This window comes from Poecilia mexicana, unplaced genomic scaffold (genome assembly GCF_051168715.1).
Source record: "Poecilia mexicana isolate PSO_F unplaced genomic scaffold, ASM5116871v1 scaffold_4, whole genome shotgun sequence".
NCBI classification, from domain to species: Eukaryota; Metazoa; Chordata; class Actinopteri; order Cyprinodontiformes; family Poeciliidae; genus Poecilia; species Poecilia mexicana.
In genome coordinates, this window is record NW_028263373.1 from 13,851,361 (window position 1) to 13,874,511 (window position 23,151).

Genomic DNA, 23,151 nt, shown 5'->3' on the forward strand with positions numbered 1-23,151 from the left:
TATGCAATACATGAATCCGTCTGACTTTATTTATATTGTACGTTTAACACAAACTGCAACCCAAACACAACAGAGACCAATGTAACACTTTTAAACACAATTAAGCTTTTTTTTTTTTATTGAACTATTGGAGCAAAGCTAGAGAGAAGAAAATACTAGTAAATAGTAATGTGGAAACACAGGAGAATAAAACAGAACGCACACATTTGTCACGTTAGGAAAAAAAAGAAAACTTTGAATCTAAAAAGAATAAGGTGCTCCAATTTGCAGCTATGAATCAATTACTCAACATTAGGAACAGGATGACATTTGTTTGGAGAGGAAAGACTTCTTAAATCAGACACAGGCAATTTAATGACAGGCAGTGCTGGTAGTGCTGTCATTATAAATTTATACGTTGATTTACTAATTATTCTGTGAGTCGGAAACTGTAAAGGCTGGAAGTAAGCACTGCTCTAGTTTTATCTATTTATGGTTTTGGATCGAAACAATAACCAGTTTTCAGTCCATCGGTGTATGAAACCAGATTTAGATTTAAACAAGTTTATGATGCTGAAGCAAACCCACAGAATGACAGATCCTTCACCGTGCTTCACAGTGACTATGAGCTGACTCATCTTCTCTTGAACGCCAAACCCACCTGAAGCATAAGTCGCTGTATTATCTCCGTCTTGACTCATCTTTTATTTGACATCTTGTCAACGTGTCAGTGGAGGTTCCAGGCCAAATTTACCAGGAAACGTACATTTCCTGGTAAATTTCCTGGTAAATTTACCTTTAAATTTACCTTTAAATAGTGGTTTAACGGATGAAAGCTGTGATCCTGTCCCAACATGACAGAAGCTAAAAGTGAAACATAAAAATATTTTTTAAAAAAACATCTCGGTTACATTTATTTTACAGAAATTGAACGTTTAGCCATGGCTATTATATTAACAAAAACAAATACTTCCAAATTAGTTTTTCTTTCTACCCTCTGGATAAATGTGGTAAAATTAAAAGTTATGTTTTTCAAATATTTTCAATGGAGGATAACACTACTGCAATTTAAAAAAAATTGAATGCAAGTGTTCTTGCTAGGTAGGCTGTATATCCACAGTAGATTATTAAATTTCACTCTTTGAAGGCAGCATGAACAGACAATAATAACATTATTTCATATTTCTAAAACAAATTATGTGGTTTTGTCAAATTTGTAGCTACTTAAATGTTGTGTTTCCTGTCTCTGTACAAAGACAAAACCATTGGGTGTTGACAGGATGGCATGTTGCTCTGCATACCATCTGATCCGCTGTTACTCACACCAGACTCTGTTGCTATTTGTGTGACTAATAAGCAGCTTCATTCTTCATTCATTGGTTGTTATTGGGAAACAGACGGATTGTTATTGGCTTCAGACACCTCAGACTTTTCAGGACCACTCCTGTGCTGTCTTGGAACAATATCTATAGGTTTCACATACCTATTGTTACGCCTCAAGAAGGTGCTTTGTGTCTGATTTGCCACGTCGCAACTTTGTTTTGGTATTTTCATTTTGGACTTAATTGACTTTACGCGCAAACTCAAAAGGGCTACTTCACCATTTTCTTTTTTTACTCTAGACAGTTTTAAACTTAAACCTTTTGTTTTTAAACTGTGTGGTAGAAGTAGGACTAAAAATAATATTTTTTGTTCCACAATGGCAAAGATATGCATTTAGTTTAGGCTACTCCAGTTCTTAATAACAAATGTATTGATTTTGAAAAGTGGCTGAATTGTTTTTGTCCAGATGGGGGGAAAAAGGCATGAAATGCCTCTAAATCATTTTGGAAACCAATTCTGGTATTGTTTATTAAGCCTACAGATAATAAGACACAATTGCCAAGGGAACGAGTAGCAAAAATGGACTAAAACGTAATAGCTCACACAATAGACTTCATAAAATTCACACATAATATATATATTATTATAATATAATAATATATAAATAAAAGTGCAGTGTGATTTGTGACTGTGGACAGTGTGAAGTAATTATGTTGCCTCAGATAGATAGAATGTTATAAAAACTACAGAAAAATAAATCTGGAAATTTGTTTCAGGTATTTTGAGAAAAACAAAAAAAAAAGTACCCTGAAATGAAGAAGGAAAATTGACAGAGTTTGACTGAATTGCATCTGTACCGAAAGCAAGACCACGCAAGCATTTGTCATTTCCTGTGACTTTCAGTCCGTTCCCAACTACAAAGTTTTGAATTTACACTGTAAGCCCAAGTTTCTCAGCTGTGTTTTGGGAATGCCTCATAGAAAACAGCAGCAGCTTCTTTTGAGTGGGCAGAGCATTACTCATTCATACGTTTCCTGTCTAGATTTCTTCCAGCTAGTTTTGGAAAACCTATCCGCCGCCCTCTGACAGGTCGCTCTACGTAACCCTCCGCCTACTCACAGTCTGCTCACAGTTCAGCTAATCTCCTGTCCTGTAGTTGCTGTCGACTGAATATCCTGCCTGTCTAGTCGGGGAGAGGGAGTCGGCTCTATGTTGTTGTTTTTTCGCGATAAGCATGGAAACTCATTAATCCGGCAGGCTTGTACAACAAAGCTCATGTCACCTGTTTACCTTTCAGCTGATTGCACAAGTGGAAAACTGATATGAACATCTCCGAGATGCAGATATCGCCTTCCATACATTGTTCGTTTTTTTACGACGCGTTTTTAATCTCTGCGTGTGACCGCAAACATCAGACTTCCGACCGATCAGATAGTGGCGACATAATTGAAAATCTCAAGAATTTATTAGTTCGCCATAATGTTTGGCAGCCAGATTTGTGTGTGGCTGTAACAACTTTCTAAATATAGCGCCCGGTGAAACAGCTGCCATGTTTTGTTTTTCCCAGGAACTACCACGTGTTTTACTACCTGCTGCTTGGTGCTTCAGAGGAGGAGAGAACAGAGTTTAAACTGCTGCCGCCTGAAGAGTACTTCTACCTCAAGCAGGTACAGAGCACTCTAAACTTCATTTAGTCTCCCTTCTGTTCCGTCCCACTTCTGTTCAATAAACTCCACCTTCAATGTTTTAATTAGCCACAAGCTGGAAAAATGAGTATTTTAGTCTCTGAAATGGACTTTGAAAGGATCTGCCGCTCATGAAAGCTGCCAGGCGTCTGAATAAGCTGTTGTGCACACTCTGAGCTCGCTCCACACATGTGCTTTGCATGTTAATGAGGCCGCCTTTGTTGCGTCTTTCTTTTCACAGCCCTCTGTTCTCTGATCCCTTTCCCCTCCAGGTTGGCCATTTTATGTCGTGTGATTTCACTTTTGTTTGTTCCTCCCTAACCAACTGGTTTCCATCTGATTCTTCTTTGCAGGAGAATTTTAAGATCGAAGATGAGGAAGATTTGCGTCATGACTTTGAGAGGCTGCAGCAGGCGATGCAGATGGTTGGCTTCCTTCCAGCCACAAAGAAACAGTGAGTTAAGCAGTGATCAGTTTGGGGCTCCTAAAGCCCAGAAAAGCAGGGGATTGGAGTTGAGCAATTTTTAGCTCTGGAGAAGAGTGGAAAAGGAAATAAAACTTGGAAAAATATTTTCATTTCCAGACTTTATTCAGTCTTTTTATTTTAAAGCTCCATCAGTCTGTCCATCCTCTATACATCCATCCATCCATCCAGTTTTTTTATCCATCTATCTATCAATCCATTTGTTTGATCATCAGACCATCCTTGTGTCTGTCCGACCGTCTCATTCATCCATGCATACATCAATACATCCATATTTAAATCCTAGCCACTGAATAAAAATCAGAGTTAACTATTGTATTTATGTTCTTAAATTGCCTAGAAGGACTGAAAGCTTTGAGAATTTGAGTCTTTAATGTGGAAAAATGCTTAAACATGTTCTGGAAATGTAATTTATATCGTATGAACGCGCTCTGTTTAAATGTGTTTAAAGACATGCTATAAATGTGTTGTGCAGCAACACAATTCTTCTCTGACCTAAAGCATTTCTTTGATTCACTGAGTCACATGACCAGAGAAATAAAACGTTGTCATCAGCTCTGAACGGATGGCCTAACTGAGCCGTTTAACGGGGGACGGTGTGTCGTTCGCAGTGCCTCGTTTCTCTGACCTCAGTCAGACGTGTAGAGTGCAGCGCAGTCGTAACATCTAGTCGTTTTCAGTCTATGTCATCATTTGTTATTGTGTTGCAGGATCTTTTCTGTGCTGTCTGCTATCCTGTATCTTGGCAACGTGACGTACAGAAGGAAGTCGTCGGGTCGGGACGAAGGGTTGGATGTAGGCCCGCCTGAAGTCCTGGCTACCCTCTCTGACCTGCTGAAGGTGATCTGCTGATTTTCATGCATCATTTTGCCACTGGTGGTTTCCAGTGGAGTCACGCCATCAGACTGTGTGCTTATCCTCAAATAAGTGACAGAAAGATCCCTGATAAGTTGGTTGAAAACAAAGTAAATAGAAGTACAATCTGGACTGACGGCACAAACTCAGTAAAAAAGCATGATTATTTTTTACTGAGCGAAAGAATTTAACAAAAAATAAGCCAAGACTAATAAGCACAGTTTGCATTGAACTCTTTGGGTTTATTGGATTAGATTCTTGGTTAATTGTTTTATATTTCGATGTTTTGACAAATTATACACAAGGTATATCCTTGGTTGCATTTTCACATATTGTGATAAAATGTTAGCCAAGTGGAGCCAAGTGGAACGTGAAAAAAAATTAGTTGTACCACACTTAACTTCTTGTTCTGTTATCCAAAATATAGAAATAAGGAGCTTTTACATTAGTTTATATTTACATAATATTTTATCTTTGATTTGCCACACCGCAACTCTTTCTCCTGCTCAACTTCTCGGCTAGATATTATGTGTGTTTTGGAAAAAGCTTGAATGTAGATTTCTTCATTTTCATGACCAGCGTTCCGGGTTGCACCTTTAATCTTCGTGTTTGTTCGCTTCAGGTCAAAGAGGAACTGCTGGTCGAGGCGCTGACGAAGAGGAAAACGGTGACCGTCAACGACAAGCTGATCCTCCCCTACAGCCACTCTGAGGTAAACTCCAACCACAAAAACATTTCTTCAAGCTCTCTTCATCTTCCTCTTTGCTGCTCAGACACCTGATGCAAACTTCTCCTTTTCCCCTGGAAAACCTGAAGTCTGATAAAGTTGCATCACGTGAAGTCCTTTGTTTCTACCTCCAGGCGATCACAGCCAGAGACTCCATGGCCAAGTCTCTGTATGGCGCCTTGTTTGACTGGATCGTGCTGCGCATCAACCACGCACTGCTCAACAAGAAAGACATGGAGGAATCTGTTCCCGTAAGAAAGCAGCACCACACAATGACCAAAACCAGTTAAACATCCAGCTACATGTGAACGAATGACGCTTCGACGTTGTCTTGCAGTGCTTGTCCATTGGTGTTCTGGACATTTTTGGCTTTGAGGACTTTGAAACCAACAGCTTTGAGCAGTTTTGCATCAACTATGCAAACGAGCAGCTGCAGTATTACTTTAACAATCACATTTTTAATCTGGAGCAGGTGAGTAGTTTTGCCTTTTTGATTCAAATCCTAACTTCATAGTTGATAAACTGACCCATCAGATCTTCTAATTAAGGTTAGTCTAGCTAATTTACTGCATCAAATCACAGTGGAGTAGGTATTAAGAGACGTAGAGGTTTTTATTCCAGCAATGAATTAAATTTATTTCAGCAAAAACACAATAAAAAAAAAAAAAAAAAAACCTGTGCTAAAATGTTTTTATGTTTTTATTTGGTGTTTTGTGGAATCGAATCATTTGACATGAGCTTGTTGACCAAAAATGGTCTTTTCTGCCGCGCTCAGGAGGAGTACCAGTCAGAGGGAATCACCTGGCACAACATTGACTACACAGACAATGTGGGCTGCATCCACCTCATCAGCAAGAAACCCACAGGCCTGTTGTACCTTCTGGATGAGGAGAGCAAGTAAGGGCAGCTGCACTCATGCATGTCAGAGGAACAAAAATTAAAAACTTAATTTCTTCTGATCTTAATTTTTCTCAACCTTCGGTCTTTTCTCTGCACCCCCAGCTTTCCACATGCAACAGATAAGACCCTGTTGGCCAAATTCAAGCAGCAGCACCATGGAAACAAGTACTTCATACCCACCCCAGTCATGGAGCCCGCCTTCGTCATTCAGCACTTTGCAGGGAAAGTCAAATATCACATCAAGGTATGACGGCGGCTCCCTCATTCAAATTCAGGTACAAGTGTTTCTGCCTCTAACGGTCTCGTTGTCTGTAACCTCATCAGGATTTCCGGGAGAAGAACACGGACCACATGCGTCCAGACATCGTGGCGCTGTTGCGCAGCAGCGACAGAGCCTTCGTGCGGCAGCTCATCGGCATGGACCCGGTGGCCATGTTCCGGTGGGGCATCCTGAGAGCCACCATAAGGGGCCTCGCCGCTTTCAACGAGGCGGGTCGCTCCTGGGCCTCAAAAACAGCAGGTAGACCTGCTAACAAGCAGTTATTTGAAGGGACAGGGTTCACGGTTCTGTGGATCAGTTATTGAAAGCTTGATGGGACAGTTTCCAGCCAACATATGAGAAAAATACCGGAACGTACCGGTTTTTTTTTATGACAAAATGTAGAAAATATGCATCAAAGGTAAATTAAGATCCCCAACTCAGTCTGTGTGTCGTATGAATATTTACTATCAATTGCAACAACATTGAAATATTCAGGTAATCTGCAAAATTACATTTTAAAAATACAATTTTTGACCAGAAGTAAATTATGACAATCCTCCAGTTATTTCCACTTATTGACTAAAATTACACACAGCTGTGTCACAAAATGTAAAATCACCCATTCACCCAACAGCTGCCAAAACGCCCAGGTCTGAACCACGCTCTCCCTGGAAGCAGAACGCAAAATGCTTAGCGGAGCTCGCAAAGGGGCAGAACCCAATCGAACGGGTTCGAGACCCGGTCTGTTGACTTCCCCGCTCTCACAGCCTGCTTTCCTGTCAGATCACTGTCAAATACAGGCCACTAGAGCAAAAAAAAAAACCTTTGAAAAGAAAAAATCCTAAAATGACTCCACAGGACATACAGCAGGGTGTCTGAAAGTCCATGTCTGTACAATCAGAGATGGAACAAGTTTAACTTTTGCACTAAGAGGGCAAAAAGGAAACTTTTTCGTTCCAAAAAAATGCCAAAGCCTTACTGAAGTTTTCCAAAGGGAGCACAAACAAAGACCAGGACTAATGTGGACAGATTAGTCTAATATATAATTATTTGGACAACAGAACAGAGGACAAGTTTGACTTAAAGCGAATGCAGCATTCCAGAAAACGGACCTCGTTCGAGCTGAGAAGCATGGAGGGGGAAGTGTCATGGTTTGGGAATGCTGCTGTGCTGCAGCAGGACCTAGTTAGCTCACCACTGACAAATCATCAGAAAAATTTGAAAAAAAAATTTTAACTGGAAAGGAATCGTACCCTATTTACTGACTATAACACAAAATGTGCCAGAGATCCACCAAAGTCCGGTTAAGAAAACAAAGACTGAAAGTCCGCTAAAAGAAGCGTCTCTCTGAACTTTTACCTCATGCATAAAGCAACGTTTTGGTCTAAATCGTAGTGTAATGAGTAAAACAAGGAACATTTTTGTGAAGTTCAGTCCAATATTTCTGTTCTCCAGAGATTAAAACATGAGATTAGGAACATTATGAACCTGTTAAAATAAGCTAAAACATTCGCCTGAGCTCTACAAATTCACTGCAATGTGGCATCTTTATATTGCATGCTGTGCATAATAACTTCACAGAATCTCATTTTAAAACTGTCCCTTCAAAAACGTCAGCCTTTTCCTGATGCGGATTGATGGAAAGGTAACGTCATGCAGATGCGTTTGAACCGCAGCGTCGGCACACAGCAAATGTTCTACTCTGTAATTAGCCTTAAGGTCGGCATGAAAAATAAAGATGGTCACAAACTTCTGAGATTTTCTCTGCAATTCTGAATCCCTCTGCTTATTTTCAATCTTTTATAAGTCGTCCGCTGACGTATTTAAAAAGAGCGCAACAGACTTCATAGACCGGTCAAAGCGAAAAGCGGAAAATCGTGACGCACGTTTTGATTATTTACAAGCTTCTTATCTGATTTTTTTTTTTTTTTTTTTTTAGGTGTTATCCGTCCAGCGTCCAGAACTCCTTTAGGAGAGCTGCAGCGCTCCAACACCCCGATAGAACGAATGTACAAGTAAGTCATTTGCATCCAGTGTTGAAAAGCTTTTCTTTCTGGAGTGGATCTGTCTGCTGCGAGAACTGGTGTTGCACCCTTTGAGGTTGATACCTTTTTGTTTCACGTAAAATCAGCAAAATATTCTCTTCTCGTGCCATTTGGAAATGTTACACCTGTTGTTTTATGGGCCTCCACTTTAATCCTGTTGTGCTGAGTGAGATGAGGACGGATATTTGGAAAACGTCTTTAAATCTTCCTTCCCCCTCATCTCAGTCACCCTTATTCTCCCCACCTCTTGGTGACCCCAGTGTGTGCGGTTCTCTCCTCTTCCTCTTCCCTCCACAGACGAGCTTCTATGCTCGATTTCTACTTTGATCACTCAGAGGAGCGCCCTCTAGAGGCCTTTGAAGACATCTTTGCTAGCTATGAGAATAAGAAGTAAGTGAATTTGGTGGAAAGCAGAGAAGAATGAGGACAAGAGGCCAAGCAGGACGAAGGAATTAGTTGTTGCTTTTTCGGTTTGTTCTGCTTTCTGAGTTTGCTCTCATTAAATCACGTCAGGTCTAATTTGATGTAATGTTGCTTTTAGAGAAATAGCAGGGTTTTTTCTTATATTTCAGCATCTGCATTTTTGACGTGCCAGACTCGGCAGTATAAGGAAGTTCAGTTCAGCTGTATAGCACTTTAAGCAGAATTAAAAAAAGTTCCCCTTTCACTTACATTTCCAGTCTTCCCTCAGCGTAATCCTCTTCCTTTTTATGTACTTTGCAGAGCCCCTCCTCAGATCTATCATTTGGACGTTTATTACTGTAGCTGCAGAGCACAGAACAATGTTTGTGCAGGCTTCCGTTGAGTAGCCACTCGGATTAGCTGTGATGCCTTAAAAGCTCACAGTTCTTCAAGTACGCGCAGAGAGGCCGGTTCCAAATATGCAAACACAACCATGAGAGCTTTCTCAGAAGCTAATCAAACCACGAACGCTAGTTTTTGTATTGTTGGGCTCATGTGCTGCAGATTTATTTCATTATGGGAGAATTAAACATGAAGGACTGTTTCCTTCCCTGCCTGACCTCTGTGTTCATGGCCAGAATAAGGAAAGCACTGCATGGACTCTCTTTGGGACACAGGAAAAGTCTCCACATTAACCCCACCAGCCGCAGTTAAGGGACCACACACACAACCACTACTTTACCAGTAACAAGCCAGTAACAACCACAGCATGGAAACAGCCAGCTGGCAAGCAACGCCGATCCTCAGCTCAGCTCTGCATGTTAACCACTGCAGTGGCAGGGATACGCAGATGTGTGACAAGCCTTAAAATAAATTTATATTCTACTGCACTAGTATAATCCAACATTTAATTTTAGTACGTTTATCCACTAGAGGGGGAAATGCCACATTATGAAAACTGCTTTAATAAAATCCCCATCGGTGATTTTATTGACTTTGTTCAACCGTCTTTTAACAAATAGGACCAAGTCTTCTCTAATATTTCCCTCTCTCTCAAAGAAATTAGCCTTTGCATCATATTGTATTTATTCTGCAGGGAAAACAAAAAAAATCATGGAAGCAACTACAAATTAGGAATGCTATTAATCATTATTTTAGCTATCAATTAATCTATCGATTATTCTGACGATTAATCGGATAAAAAAATTTTGACACATCTGTGGATTTTTCCTTTATGCCGTTTTTTACACAATATTAGAAACATGGGAATAGATCAGACCTCTCAGCTTAACTTAACACGGTGCAGGGCTGATCTTTTGGTTTTTTTGTGATTAACCAATTAATCCAAATAATTTGATGGCAAAAGATGTTTTCTAAATTTTTTTCTTTACAAAATCTGAACCAGGTGAAGCTAAAACTGCCATTTGAGGAGGTTTGGGTAGAAAATATTTACATTCAAAAGGTTTTTTTTTTTCATCTTCAGTGCTAAATGTATAGATTTTTTTTTTTTTATTTTGTCTTAATTACTTATCTGACTATGTTCTTCGTTCAGAAAATGGCCCTTTTCTGTCAGTTTGTGTTCTCCACTTACCAATTCTTTGATTACTAAATTAGCTGATAATTATTTAATCAATTGATTCACCGCAATTAATCCGATTACTTGTTTCAGCCCTGCTACAGCCTTGAAGTATAAAGTATAAACAACGCCTCAGTTATATTTATTTTTAAAAGAACTGTTAGTGGCATCAACAGTGACAGTTTTATTTGAACACAATTTCTATTTGGATACCGGATTTAATTTGTGTTTATTAAATAAATGTGCTCAAAGTAGAAGTTGGATTTTTACTTATTTCATCTTGAGATAATGCAACTGTGACCAGATCACCTAATTTTAAGATTTTTCACACATCTTTAGCAAGGGTGCGAAAAAAAATGACTGTGTACATATGTGTGTGTGTGTGTGTGTCTTTGTGAAAAATCCTCTAAATACATCTGTTTCTGTTTCTGCTTGTGTGCGGGTCTTTCTCTGTTCTCGTAGAGGATGTGACAGCATGGTTGGGTGGTCTCATGTGCCTTGTGGTTTCATGATCGACAGGAGAACTTATTTTGCTTCACAGATGAGCAGCGTGTGAAACCTGTGTGTTTCTCATGCCGTCCGACCCCCAGCCGTTCTGCACCATGTGTTTGTTTTTTTTTTTTTGTCTTGGGTAACCGTTTTCGGTATGTTTCTTTTGGAGGTGACCTAACAGTGGTGTTTTTTTTCCAACTGTCCTTTCCTTTTATTTTGTCTCTTCCTGTCTTTTCGTACTATTCCCGCTCTCCCTTCTCCTCCGTCTCTGCCTTTTTTCTTGTGCGTGTGTGTGTGTGTGTGTGCGTGTGTGTGTGTGTGTGTGTGTCTGTGGTGCGGATCTCAGAGAAATGCATTCAGAGATCATCAGCTCCATAAAGAACTTGCAGCTGGACGGGGAGGACCCTCGCAAGCTGTTGCAATCCTGGGGTCGCCTCCGCTTCCCGCGCCACGTCCTCCAGTGAGTCTGCAGACAGAGCCGTCATCATCGGCTCTGCTCCAGATCGCCCCGGTCCTGATCCGCTCAGACTGAACATTGCTCTTAACATTCATTTGCAGCAGAACGTTGAGGTTTCATGAAACTCACCGCTGCTTCTTCATCGTGCATCTTGTGATTAGCTCTGTTTGAGTCTGAGAGTCTGAGGAGCTGCTTTTGTTGAGGCCTGAAGATGCAGGGAATACTTTCTCTGCAGCATGAAGCTCCACAAAAGCTTTTCAGCATGGTAGAAATCGCTGCAGTGTGATGCATCCCTACAGGGAGGAACATAACGGCGCAGTGCCTGGCACATATTTATGCCCCAATTCACAACACAAAGTAGTTCATAATAAAGTGGAAAGAGAAGAAAACATGATTTATGATTTTGATAAAAAAAAAAAAAAAAACTCTGACAATTGTGGGTCACAAATGTGACGTGCCAAAACTCGATGGAAGCCGTCTGTTTGTAGCTCTGGATGTATCATTAGGGTTGTTGTCCTGCCACAGATACACAGCCTTAACTTCGCAGGGTGTGAAAAACACTGCAAATTTCTATCATGCTGCAACCAGGGGAGCATGTCCGTCATTGTGTGGGCTGATTAGAATCACATTCCATCTTTTGCAGCAAGCTTCGTCTTCCTCTTCAACATTTGTTCTCTCTCAGTGTCAGGCGTGTTCGTCATTCATCCCATCTAGGTGCGAGCCTTGATTCCATCACTCACTGACTGCATGAAGAAGTCGCCCGGCCGTACTAACCTTCCGCCTGAGCGTTCCATCTTCAAACCTTCGTGGTTCATCTCTGAACTCACTCTGCGTCTTTTTCTCTGTTCGTAGGAAAAACAAGAGTGTCAGGCAGAAGCAGGCCATCCCAAAGGTAAATACTTCTCGCTTGAAAGCTGTTTGATCCAATACGTCTACAATCGGGACGCCAATCAGTCCGGTTTGTCACTGTGCAGAGTTTGCTGGATTCGCAGTCTCTGAAGTTCATTGTGAGTCTGACGCTACACGATCGTACCACAAAGTCTCTGCTCCACCTGCACAAGAAGAAGAAGCCGCCCAGCATCAGCGCTCAGTTCCAGGTAATCAAAGCGTCAGCTATACACATCCATGTTTCCCTGAAACTGCATCAAACCTCTTGTTTTGTTGTTGTTGTTGTTTTCTTCAGAACTCTCTGACAAAACTCTTAGAAACTCTGAACAAAGCCGAGCCTTTCTTCATTCGCTGCATCCGCTCCAACGCGGAGAAGGTGAGTCTCTCAAACAGGTGACGAGTCGTTCCCGAACCGTGGATCTTTCGCCAACCACACTTATGATTTAACCATTTGTTCGCGTGAGCAGAAGGAGATGCATCTGGACGAGGCGTTGGTGCTGCAGCAGCTGCATTACACAGGGATGCTAGAAACCGTCCGCATCAGGAGGTCCGGATACCCGGCCAAGTACACCTTCCAGGTAATGCAGATCCGCTCCTCGTCGTCAGGGATGCAGTTCAGTTTAAAGCCAGGAGTAAAGGAAAACATAAAGATTATAATTTATAATGCTTGTAGAAATGTTCAGGGCACCTAATTCTGCACGATAAAACAATATGTACTGGAATATTGAGTATTATGATGTAATCTTCAGCTACATAATTGATCTCATTCCCGTGTTTGTCCTTTGGTTTATTTAGGAGTTTTCAGAGCAGTTCAGAGTTCTGCTGCTGAAGAACTCCTCCGCCTCCAAAGAAGACATTGCAGAGCTGCTGGAGAAGAAAATGGGCTTCAAGCCAACAACATACCAGATCGGCAAGACCAAGGTACCAGCATGCTCATCTACAGGGCATATCTTAAGAAAAACGTGTTTGATTGGTTGAAATGGCGTCTTTCATGAAAGCATATACGAGCCGTTTATGACCTCACATCACAATAAGCACTTTGTTCTCCTGCTGCTAGACGGAACGGCTCACCTTTAGGGAACATGAGCAACAAACATTGAATCACCCCTGCCAAGTTGAACACTTTTAAACATATACAGTATTAATGATTTCATATTATGCAGTGTTCTCACACTGTATCACACCCAGAAGATTCCCTCAAAGTCCTCAAATTAGCTCAGGGTTAGACTTTTGAGAAATAATAACTTTAAAATTCATCAACCTCCACAAAGTGTTGTTGGAAATGAGGACATGTCTGGTTACGTTCCTCCAAATTATATTACATCCAAACACCGTCTGTTTTTGTGCAAATTAATTTCATCTTTAAGGAAGGCAGGTGATATAAGAGCACTTCTGCAATGAAATCTGTTATGTTTTTGATGAAAGCAAAACAATAACATGTCCATTTTATTTCTTGTTCCCAAAATTTTGTCTTGAAGGTGCTGTTCTTATTAAACTCCTCCCTCTAACTTTCGTGTGTTCTTGCTGCAGGTCTTCTTGAAGGAGCTGGAGCGACAGCAGCTGCAGGACATGCGGCACAGAGAAGTGATGCGGAAGATCATCTTCCTCCAGCGCTGGTTCAGAGCTCACCTGCAGAGGAACGAGTTCCTAGACATGAAAAGAGCAGCCATCTTGATCCAGGTAAACCGGATGCTTTGTCCAGGTTTTTCCGCTCTCGCTTTATAGTTAGCTCACCATTCTCGTTGAATAACCAACCTGAGGGTTCTGTCTGCTAGGCTTCGTGGCGCAGGTACTGCAGAAAGGAGCAACGGCGACAGGCAGCTACTGTGATCCAAGCCGTGTGGCGAGGACACAGACAGAGATCCGAGTACCACCGACAGAAACACGGAGCAACAAAAATACAAGCTCTGGTCAGAGGACACTCGGCGCGCAGGAGGTAAAAACTCAGCAAGTCCCAACATAACAACAGGAATTCTATAAATATTAACAACGGTGGATTTTTTTAAATTTATTTATTATTAGCTTTTATATTTTTAAATGTGTGAAAAGAACAAATAACTCTGGAATGCTTCTTCTGGAAATATCACATTTTTACGTGAATAAATGTGTGGTGATTCTGCTTTTAACAGCTGACCAAATATTTCTGTTCATTTCAGGTGTCAGTCTATTCGTGAAGAGAAAAGAAAGAAAGAAGAAGAGGAGGAGGAGGCCAGGAAAAGAGAAGAGGAGGAGAGGAGGAGGAGAGAAGAGGAGGAAGAGGCCAGGAGAAAAGAGGAAGAGAGACTGAGAATAGAAGTGAAGAGACGAGCAGAGGAGGAAGCGGCAAGAAAAGCCCAGGAAGCCCAGAAAAAACTGGAGGAAAAGGAGGTGAGAGAGCCTCAGACGAGGGAGGATCCAGACATTGAGCTGGTTACGGAGGAGATGCTGGATGAAAACGTCCCCGAGGAGGAGCAGGGGAAGGATGAAGAGATGGAGGAAGAGGAGGAGGACTTGGAGCCTTGTGGTACGGAAGCTGAGGCTGGACCCCAGCTAGATGGAGAGCAAGAACCTGGTCTGGCTCCAAACGCACCTACAGGCATTTCCTCCCAGCAGGAGGACAAAAAGTCCAGTGCTGCCGCCACAACATCTCCGCATGCTGAACTGAAGCGGCCGCAGCCTGGCCCCAGCAACAAGGTCCCTTCATCCAGGAGCCTGGAGAAGCGGGAGCAGAGGAGACGAAGAGGCCTGGAGCACAGCCAGAGAGAGTCCGAACGGGCCGCCTCCTCCTCATCCTCATCTTCAGCCACCAGCCGAGACCAGACGTCCCCGACGAAGAGCCGGAACCAGGAGACGTCCAAGCTGAAGGAGCGTTCGGACAGCAAGGAGCTGGACCAGTACACCTTCGTGGCCTGGAAGGTGAAGGAGGAGAAAGGAGGGAAGAAGGAGGGGAAAACTTCTGCCCCCTCCGCCGGCCCCGTCCGTCCATCCACGTTACCGCTGCATCCCCCCGACTTCACACAGGACAAAAACGGTTTGGGGGAAGGCGTCGGGGCGGTGAACCTGCAGCGGCGCTCTGGAGCCATAAAGGAGAAACCGGAGAAATGGAAAGGAAGGAGGAGCAACGGGGAGAGCTATGAGGGCACCGGGCCGCCTCCGCCTCACAGCAAAGAGGAGGCTACAAAGAAACCATCGCTGTACGTCTGACACTACACTGATCACTCCTCTCTTACTGTTTTAAACCGTATGTGTCAAACTTAAGGCCAAATTCGGCCCGCCATAATTACTTCTGTGGCCCTCTAGTCATCAAAGGGCCACAAAAATGGAGCTTCAAGATAATAGTTTTTTTTAAACGGGCAGTATTATCTAAAATATATATTTTTGAGCTTTACATCATGTTATAAGTTTATTCCCTCATTCAGAACATGCCTAGAGTGTTGCTTTGACACCGTCACGCATGTTTGAGAAATCCTTTACTCTCCATGGCAACCATTCAGCTGACAGACCCAGCAGCAGCAATTAGCAAACACCTGGTGGAACTGCTCGTCTGCTGAGCTCTTTATACGAGCTACGTCTCGGCGCAAAGCTGGTAAAAACGTTAAAAAGTTAATGTGATGACTCCCTGCATGTAGAGTGTTGGAAAGAGTAGTTTCTTAAAGAGACAGAGGCCCAATTTCAAGGCATTAAATTACAAAGTCAAATTTCTTTTAACTAGTTTTTGATACAAACAGGATTTTTATAGAGATAGTGATATAAAATGATAGTGTGCCTAAAACACATAATACTGCCCCATTAAATATTATTTTATTAGTAAAATTAAATTTGTATTTGTTTGTGTAAACTACTTTAATGCCAAATATAAGATGCTCATCGAGTGCAGAGAAAGCTACAATATCTTAATAATTTCTGCCACATGCAGCCCTTTGAGGACTTTCATGATTCATGATGTGACCCGAAATGAAAATGAGTTTGACATTTCTGTCTTAAACTGATAAACCTGAGCCGCTTTGTCTTTATCACCTGCCTGCAGGAGGGACGTGTCCCACTCGTCCATCGACAGCTTGTCTCCAAGCTCTGATGGAGCCTTGGCGGTTTCCGTCAGAGACCCCTGGAGCGTGGCCGCCAGAGAGGTAGAGAAACGCAGGATAAATCATAACAGATGTTTTTTTTGGAGTGTTATATTTTTATATCTTGAGCTTTATGTCACGCCACAAGATCAGAACAGAAGCTAGCTTTAATCTCTGTTTTGTTGAATACTGTAAAACCAACCTCATGTTTTTTTTTTTTTGTTGTTTTTTTACTGAAATGTCCAGAACTGATGGAAAATGCAACAACTAGAATTTGGAAGAATGATGAACTCAGTTGGTGTTTCCTTATATGATTTATTTTTAAATTCTTCACTGGGTTTGTGACTCTGCAGGGAAATCAAGACGGTCAAGGGGACAGCTCCAGGTCCAGCTCATTTAGAAAGAGACACCAGGATGGTTCTGGACAACCAGACTCGCTTCCATCTAACGCGACCACACCGGACAAGTAGGCGGAAACGTTTCTGAGTTTCACTGTGACATAAGAACAAAATAAACATACGTTTATCTTGTCGTTTTTGAGTTGTACGGTTCTGAATTCACTCTGATCATCCCCACTGTTTCTATCCCGAAAATCTTGATTGTGAAATTTTTTTTTTTCTTATTTCTGAGGTGATGGTTTCTTTTGATTTTTTTTTTTCCCCCGCCCGGCAGGTCTGGCGGCTTCTTCAGCAAGATTTTGAAGAAGAGAGCCAAAGAGGCTCATACTCCAGACAACGGAGAGCTGACGTTTGCTCAGAGTCTCAACGACAAGTCGATGCTCGGGGAAGGTAGAATCATTCAGATCTTTGGGTTTTCTTTCTGATCTTTTACAATTAAAATTTTTTTGACTTTTTAATATCCGTTCGGCCTCTTTTGGCCCATTTTGCCGGAGGAATTAACTGATTTGTAATTACACAGCTTGTATATAGTGTGTTGATATTCTCAGACCACACCTTCCCTCACTGCACGAATAGGATCAACTTTTATATTTTAATCCATTTGGATGCTTGGAAAATATGCATTAACGTGCTCATCTTTGGTTTGAAACAGCGCCCCCCTCTGGCCCCGTGGTGCGTCCCGTTGCTCAGCCGTTCAGTGACCGGACGGGTAAAAGTATAGGCCGAAACCCTACGATCAAGATCAGCCGCGCCACCCGAGTTTCAGTGCATTGGGACGCCTCACTGGACCGAGTCATCGCCAACGGCAACGAGCTGCGGAACCTCGACGAGTTTCTGGGTAACCAGGTGAGCGAAAAGCAGCGAAGCGTCGACTCTTTGTTCGATCTGTTGAATCGGGTTTATAAAGCAAGACGTAACTTGATTTTGCTGCTGCGTTAGGTGAATGATTTCCGCTCCAGAGGCAAGTCGCTGTCGCCCATAGAGTCCATCTTTGTCACCGCCACCATGCAGTTTAGAGAGCATATCAAATCTATGTATTCTCTCTCAGTGAGTAGACTTGAAACACGCTTCATGAAGCGCGCTAATTCGTGTTAAAACGCCTGCCTAAACTTCCTCTGAACCTTTACAGAATCCTACCATCGGCTACAAAGCGCTGATGACGGGCTTCAAGAACAAAGTGATCACCCTGGCCACAGACAAGCAGCAGGAAGATGTTCAGCTGGTGGTCAACTTGTTCCAGTCGGTCCTGGACGGTTTCATCAGAGGAGAGGTGAAGAAGGAGGAAGCCGAGCCCGTCAAGGTGAAACTCGGATTCAGGACGATAGAGTGGTCCGAATATGAAAACAAAACGATGTTCTCACAGCCTTCTGTCTTCCAGCCGACCAAAGCCAGAAAGAAAAGGAGGAAAAAAGATAAAATTGTAAGCCTGCAGTTTGCATTCTCCTTCTTTTCCCACCAAGTCTGTTCTAGTTCATTGTAAATTCTTTTTTTTTTTTTTAATTAGATGGAGTCCCTGCTGGACCACGGTTTCATCAACTATCAGGTCAGCATCGTTCAGTCGTGTGACCAGTGCAGCTCCTACATCTGGGGGATGGAGAAAGCCTACATGTGCAGCAGTGAGTACGAGCCCCAATAAAGACGGCCATGTTTCCTCTTTGATCCGTATCTGAGGATGTTGTTTTGACTTTTCTGACAGATTGTAAAATGGTGTGCCACAAGAAGTGCCTTAATAAGATAGCCATCAACTGCTCCAGCTTCTGTGCCAAAAAGGTATGCCTTGATTCGTTTCATCGTGAATTTTTAGCGCAAAATTAGGTTTACTGGGGTGCAAAGATTCTTCGTATTAAATGAACCCAAATATGATTTGCAACAGATTAAAAAACGAGCCGAAGAGAGAAAAGCAGAGGCTTTTATTTCTGTTGTCTGAATTAAGTTATGGAATGATTCAAGCATGGAGTTAAGAATGTGTAATGGGCCTTCAAAAACACTCAATTATTACTCCTTTTTCTTCTTTTTATGTTTCTGCTTAGTGATTTCCATAAGAAAGTTATATGTTGTGGTTTTTTTGGGGGGGGTTTTCTGTATATTACAATGACTACGAGGGCTAGTTTAGCAATAAATTCGTGCCGTTGTGTTACTGACTGCTGCTGCTGCGGCTCCTCAGAATGATGAAGAGGTGTCGGGATGTAACTTCGGGGTGCGAGTTTGTCACCTGGTGAGCGACAAGAACCCGGTGCCAACGGTGCTGGAGATGATGCTGGAGCACGTGGAGATGCACGGCCTCTACACCGAGGGCATCTACCGCAAATCAGGCGCTGCCAACCGCATGAGGGAGCTGCACCAGCGGCTAGAGATGGGTCAGTCCCCTTTTCACTTACAGGATGTGCAGCAGAGACCTAAAAGTCTTGACTTTTGTTTTGCTGTTCCGGTTCTCGTGTGTTTAGATGCTTACGTGGACATTCTTGAGGACTATCCCATCCACACGGTGACAGGCCTGGTGAAGCAGTGGTTAAGGGAGCTGCCAGACCCACTCATGACCTTCGCCCATTACAACGACTTCCTGCATGCTGTGGGTGAGTGGAGACCCGACGGGACTTCTCCCACTACAGGAAATGGCGGAGTTTTGGAAAAAGTTAATCTTTTCACGTTTTTTGCACATTACAGTCAGAAACCTCGACATGTTTCATTTGAATTTGATGCTACAGACTAACTCGAAATTACAGCATGGCTCTGAGGCGGGAGAAAAATTCTCAGAGTCTTCAAAGTAAAAAAATATATAATAAATGGGTATTTTTATTCAACCCCTAAATAAAATCCAGTGCAACTGGTTGCCTTGTGCATTACTCCATTAAATCCCTAGCTCTGTGTTAGAGGTCACTGCCCCGCTGGAGGGTGACCCCTGACCATTCTCAAGTGTTTTGCAGCATAAAACAGTTTTTCTTCCATCACTGCCTCACATTTAGCTCCGTCCGTCTTCCTGTTGACTCTGCTTCTGTACATCTCCGTCATCCACCGTTTGCTGACTCCGAAATTCCAAGCAGAAATTTCCTATTTAATTGCAGAAAAGGAGAAATGGTCAAAATATCAACAAAAAAAAAAAGATGCAGTGCTTTCAGAAGTTCATATTCTTTTAGAAACAGCGATACTAATGTTTTTTTTTAAACTCAGGAAGAGTTCAGAAATCAACATTTGGTGGAATCACCAGGAGGTTTCCAGTGAGGTTTAGTGCAGTGGGCTCTTCGGCAGTCTTTTTTCCAGAGCCGTATGTCACACATTTCAGAATTTTTGACTGAAGATTTTTAATTTTCTTCCTACTACACAAATATGTGCCTCTGTCACACAAAGGACTAGAAAATCTTCATAAACTGTTCTTTTGAACTAAACTCCTATCTGTTTTGTTTCTCTGTTAGAGCTGCCAGAGAAGCAGGAGCAGCTTCAAGCCATTTACAAAGTCCTGGAGGAACTTCCCACCGCAAACTTCAACACATTAGAGCGGCTCATCTTCCACCTTGTCAAGTAAACATTCTCCCCCAGCTGTACTTCCACACATCTAAAAACTGCACTAAAAGAAGCTGAACTGGCAGATAACGAGGTACATTTCTCTGATTGTGTTCCTGCAGGGTCTCAAAGGAGGAGGAGCACAACCGCATGTCCCCCAACTCGCTGGCTATAGTGTTTGCGCCGTGTATCCTGCGTTGCCCCAACACGGCCGACCCTCTGCTCAGCATGAAGGACGTTGCAAAGACGACGACGTGAGTCCGGCCCGCGAAACAGAAACCTTCGAAACCTACTTGCAGTTGTTGACATTTGATCCGAACTCACCCGGTGTCGCTCGTTCGCCTGCAGGTGCGTGGAGATGCTGATCATCGAGCAAATCAGGCGCTACAATGAGAAGATGGAGGAGATCGAGCAGCTGGAGTACGCCGAGGCTCTGGCCGTCAAGCAGCTGAATCTCAAGAGGAAGAACACAGTGAGTGGGATCAAATACGTCCGAGCCGTTTACTGTTGGTCTGATGTTTTAGATCAGCTCAAATGGACCATGAGAGGCGTCAGTCGCACTTCTTCTGTCGCGTGAATCCAGCATCGCGTCACGACATTTATTAGCTTACGTAGCGTAGGCAGAGTCCAACAAGCACCAAACTCTGCAACATTTGGTCAAAGTTTATATGCAATGTTTGTCCCTAGATGAGATGAGCTTTTAATTTTGTAAGAAAATAAACCACATTATGGGGAGTTTATTATAAAAGCATACATTCATGAAGCAGTACATGCAAGCACAATACAATAAAGGCAGTGCCAGTCATTGCCTGTCATCTTAGGAAGTGAAGCTCTGTCAGGTGCTCAGGTCTGATTTCACATCATCCTCTGTGGTTTGACGTTTGGAGTTGCTGCTCTTCATCGACATGAAAATATCTGCAGCAAATTGCCATGTTTTCTTTTTTGTTTGTTTGTTTTTTTTACTCTGCGTAACATTTTGTCAAACCTTTAACAAAAATCCAAGAAGCATGTACAAAGTTTCACCCATGTTGGAGATTATGTATTTATTTTTAATGTACTTACTGATCATTAACCTTATTCATAATTTCCCTCACGCAGTATACACCATCAACATCCATTACTTTGTCCCATTGCATGGCCTCTTGGGTTCACATTGGTAACACGGTTAATGTTCCTTGTCTCTCTTTAGACCAGCTGCCCTTTATCTCTCAGGTTGACAGCTCATTACAAAGGAGGGGTGGTATGTATCATCCAGACCTCAGGTGTAGTAGATCCTGTAGATGTAGTGTGCAGTAGTTTGCCATGTCCGAGCGCCTGTGCATGGCATGTTAGATCTGGGTGCTGAGTCATTTTTCTTTTTTTTGCTGGTTTCTCTTGTTATCTTGTATTAATGCAGTTTGTTTGTACTAACTGGGAATAGTTTGCATGTCGCTGTTGGTTCAGTATTTATTCTGCTTGTGATGTGAAGCGTTTGTTGATCCAAGGATGTGAAGGGATTCTGGGTTGTGATCGGTCTTTTATCAGAAAGTGATCTAACACTATTGTGACCTTCAGGGCTTTATGGTATTAATTCAGCATTTAAATATACCACAGAGCTCTGAAAGTCGTATTATTTAACTGGAACTAAACCTTATTTGGACTTTGATGTTTTCCTGAGGAGGGAACCTGTTGCCTCGTGTTGATGTTCCTTGAACATTTTTTTCCCTAGTTGTTATATTCTAGCCACAAACTTCACGTTGCTTTTATGTCCAGATACGACTAAATGAAATCAAGTGCAACCGACTGCAGAAGACTTGATATTCGGATGGAGTATTGCCTTCCAGCCAAACGATAATGAGTATTTTTGTGTTAAAATGGCCCAGTCAAAGTCTAAACTGAAATTTGACAAAGAACCTGCAGTCTAAAAGAGCTTATGGCGCAAGTATGTTCCTACTGCAGTAAGAGATCGCCTTATATAGTGCTGGTGTGCTTTTTTAGGTTTATATCTTCACGGATTTGGGAATTAAAACATTTCTCCTCCATTAAAAAAAAAAACTCACATGCCACCTTGCGTTTGTTTATTACACAAACTCCCAATAAAGATGGTTAGAGTTTGTGGTTGTAACCTGGCATAATGGGAACAACTTCAAGGGATATCAGCACTTTTGGCACTGGATATAATTTTTTTCCACGATTGCTCACAAACATGCCGTAAGTATTAATAAATGTAAATGCATGAAGGTCGCAGGCGACGTCCACTCTGCTCTTCTCCTGACCTGACTAACCGGTTTCCCCTTAAGGTTTGAATCTACTGTGGGGGGTTTTGGTTTTAACTTGTACTCTTAACATCTCTCTGTAGTCACTGCGGTTTAACATACGGATGGAGTCGGTGGGTCATCATCAGTGTTTGGTGCTGTGTGTTGTGCAGATCCGCGAGAAGGTCAGCTCTGATCTCACCGTGGTCCCCGAGAACGAGCCTCTGGACTCCGACATCGAGACGGAGAACAACCTGGTGGAACGCATCAAGTCCATCAAACAAGAGAAGTACGGAACGCTCCCTTGCCTTTTTTCTTCACGTTGATTTGATGTCTGTTTTTTTTTGTTTAACTTCTTCTTCGTTTACTCTCCAGAGAGGAACTGGCTTTCCGGCTGCCAGAGATGGAGCAGCCCGGTTCAGACCAGGAGAACCTGGACTCTGAAGCGTCTCTGAGCTCCGAGAGTCTTCTGGACGAGCAGCAGCAGCGCTCGTCCGCGCACGGCTCCGAGGCAGAAGGTCAGTAAGTAAGGTACAGTCCGGTGTTTCCCTCCTTCTGCCTGTTCCTCTCTCACACCTGTGGGTTTCTGACCGGACCCCGGGGCCGCTGGGTTGGGCCCTTCCTGTCTTTTGTGGTGCAGGTCTGGACCAGTGATGGTGATGGGGCGCTGATGTCTGCTCTGTAAACAAAGCAGGTCGGAGGAACAGCAACCGTGTTTGTGTGTTTGTGTGCATGTAAATTCACGTGTGGCACAGATCCATGCTCAAACTTCATGGACACATTTGGCACCAAATCCACTAAAATGCATGGAAATGTAACTTTCTGAACATACAGTCGTGTAAAAAATGAGAACACCTGTTAGTTATTCTGATGGTTGTTAAGAAGGGCTCCCATGTTGACGTC

General features: G+C 42.6%; 1 protein-coding gene across 8 annotated transcripts in view; it reads left to right on the forward strand.

Annotated features, from left to right (window-relative positions):
* The window catches only part of myo9bl (myosin IXb-like), a 66,134-nt gene that overhangs the window by 40,815 nt on the left and 2,168 nt on the right, over positions 1-23,151 (forward strand). The window contains exons 7-44 of one of the 8 annotated variants that reach the window (XR_015762680.1): positions 2,870-2,969; positions 3,341-3,441; positions 4,182-4,311; positions 4,949-5,038; positions 5,188-5,304; positions 5,391-5,525; positions 5,829-5,950; positions 6,056-6,197; positions 6,278-6,473; positions 8,155-8,230; positions 8,558-8,650; positions 11,077-11,190; positions 12,040-12,079; positions 12,162-12,284; positions 12,371-12,451; positions 12,543-12,653; positions 12,871-12,996; positions 13,606-13,755; positions 13,851-14,011; positions 14,232-15,248; positions 16,082-16,181; positions 16,472-16,584; positions 16,791-16,906; positions 17,169-17,362; positions 17,456-17,563; positions 17,646-17,816; positions 17,895-17,936; positions 18,021-18,132; positions 18,213-18,286; positions 18,681-18,873; positions 18,961-19,089; positions 19,927-20,032; positions 20,137-20,268; positions 20,363-20,486; positions 21,204-21,254; positions 22,422-22,537; positions 22,624-22,779; positions 22,889-22,942. Coding sequence is in view for 7 of the 8 variants with exons in the window: in XM_088004998.1 (XP_087861124.1) it covers positions 2,870-2,969; positions 3,341-3,441; positions 4,182-4,311; positions 4,949-5,038; positions 5,188-5,304; positions 5,391-5,525; positions 5,829-5,950; positions 6,056-6,197; positions 6,278-6,473; positions 8,155-8,230; positions 8,558-8,650; positions 11,077-11,190; positions 12,040-12,079; positions 12,162-12,284; positions 12,371-12,451; positions 12,543-12,653; positions 12,871-12,996; positions 13,606-13,755; positions 13,851-14,011; positions 14,232-15,248; positions 16,082-16,181; positions 16,472-16,584; positions 16,791-16,906; positions 17,169-17,362; positions 17,456-17,563; positions 17,646-17,816; positions 17,895-17,936; positions 18,021-18,132; positions 18,213-18,286; positions 18,681-18,873; positions 18,961-19,089; positions 19,927-20,032; positions 20,137-20,268; positions 20,363-20,486; positions 21,204-21,254; positions 22,422-22,537; positions 22,624-22,766; positions 22,889-22,902 (5,263 nt within the window). In the remaining variant the exon portion in view is untranslated. The remainder of the gene's footprint in view (positions 1-2,869; positions 2,970-3,340; positions 3,442-4,181; positions 4,312-4,948; positions 5,039-5,187; positions 5,305-5,390; positions 5,526-5,828; positions 5,951-6,055; positions 6,198-6,277; positions 6,474-8,154; positions 8,231-8,557; positions 8,651-11,076; positions 11,191-12,039; positions 12,080-12,161; positions 12,285-12,370; positions 12,452-12,542; positions 12,654-12,870; positions 12,997-13,605; positions 13,756-13,850; positions 14,012-14,231; positions 15,249-16,081; positions 16,182-16,471; positions 16,585-16,790; positions 16,907-17,168; positions 17,363-17,455; positions 17,564-17,645; positions 17,817-17,894; positions 17,937-18,020; positions 18,133-18,212; positions 18,287-18,680; positions 18,874-18,960; positions 19,090-19,926; positions 20,033-20,136; positions 20,269-20,362; positions 20,487-21,203; positions 21,255-22,421; positions 22,538-22,623; positions 22,780-22,888; positions 22,943-23,151) is intronic. The other 7 variants (XM_088004998.1, XM_088004999.1, XM_088004993.1 and 4 more) reach the window with 7 other exon arrangements.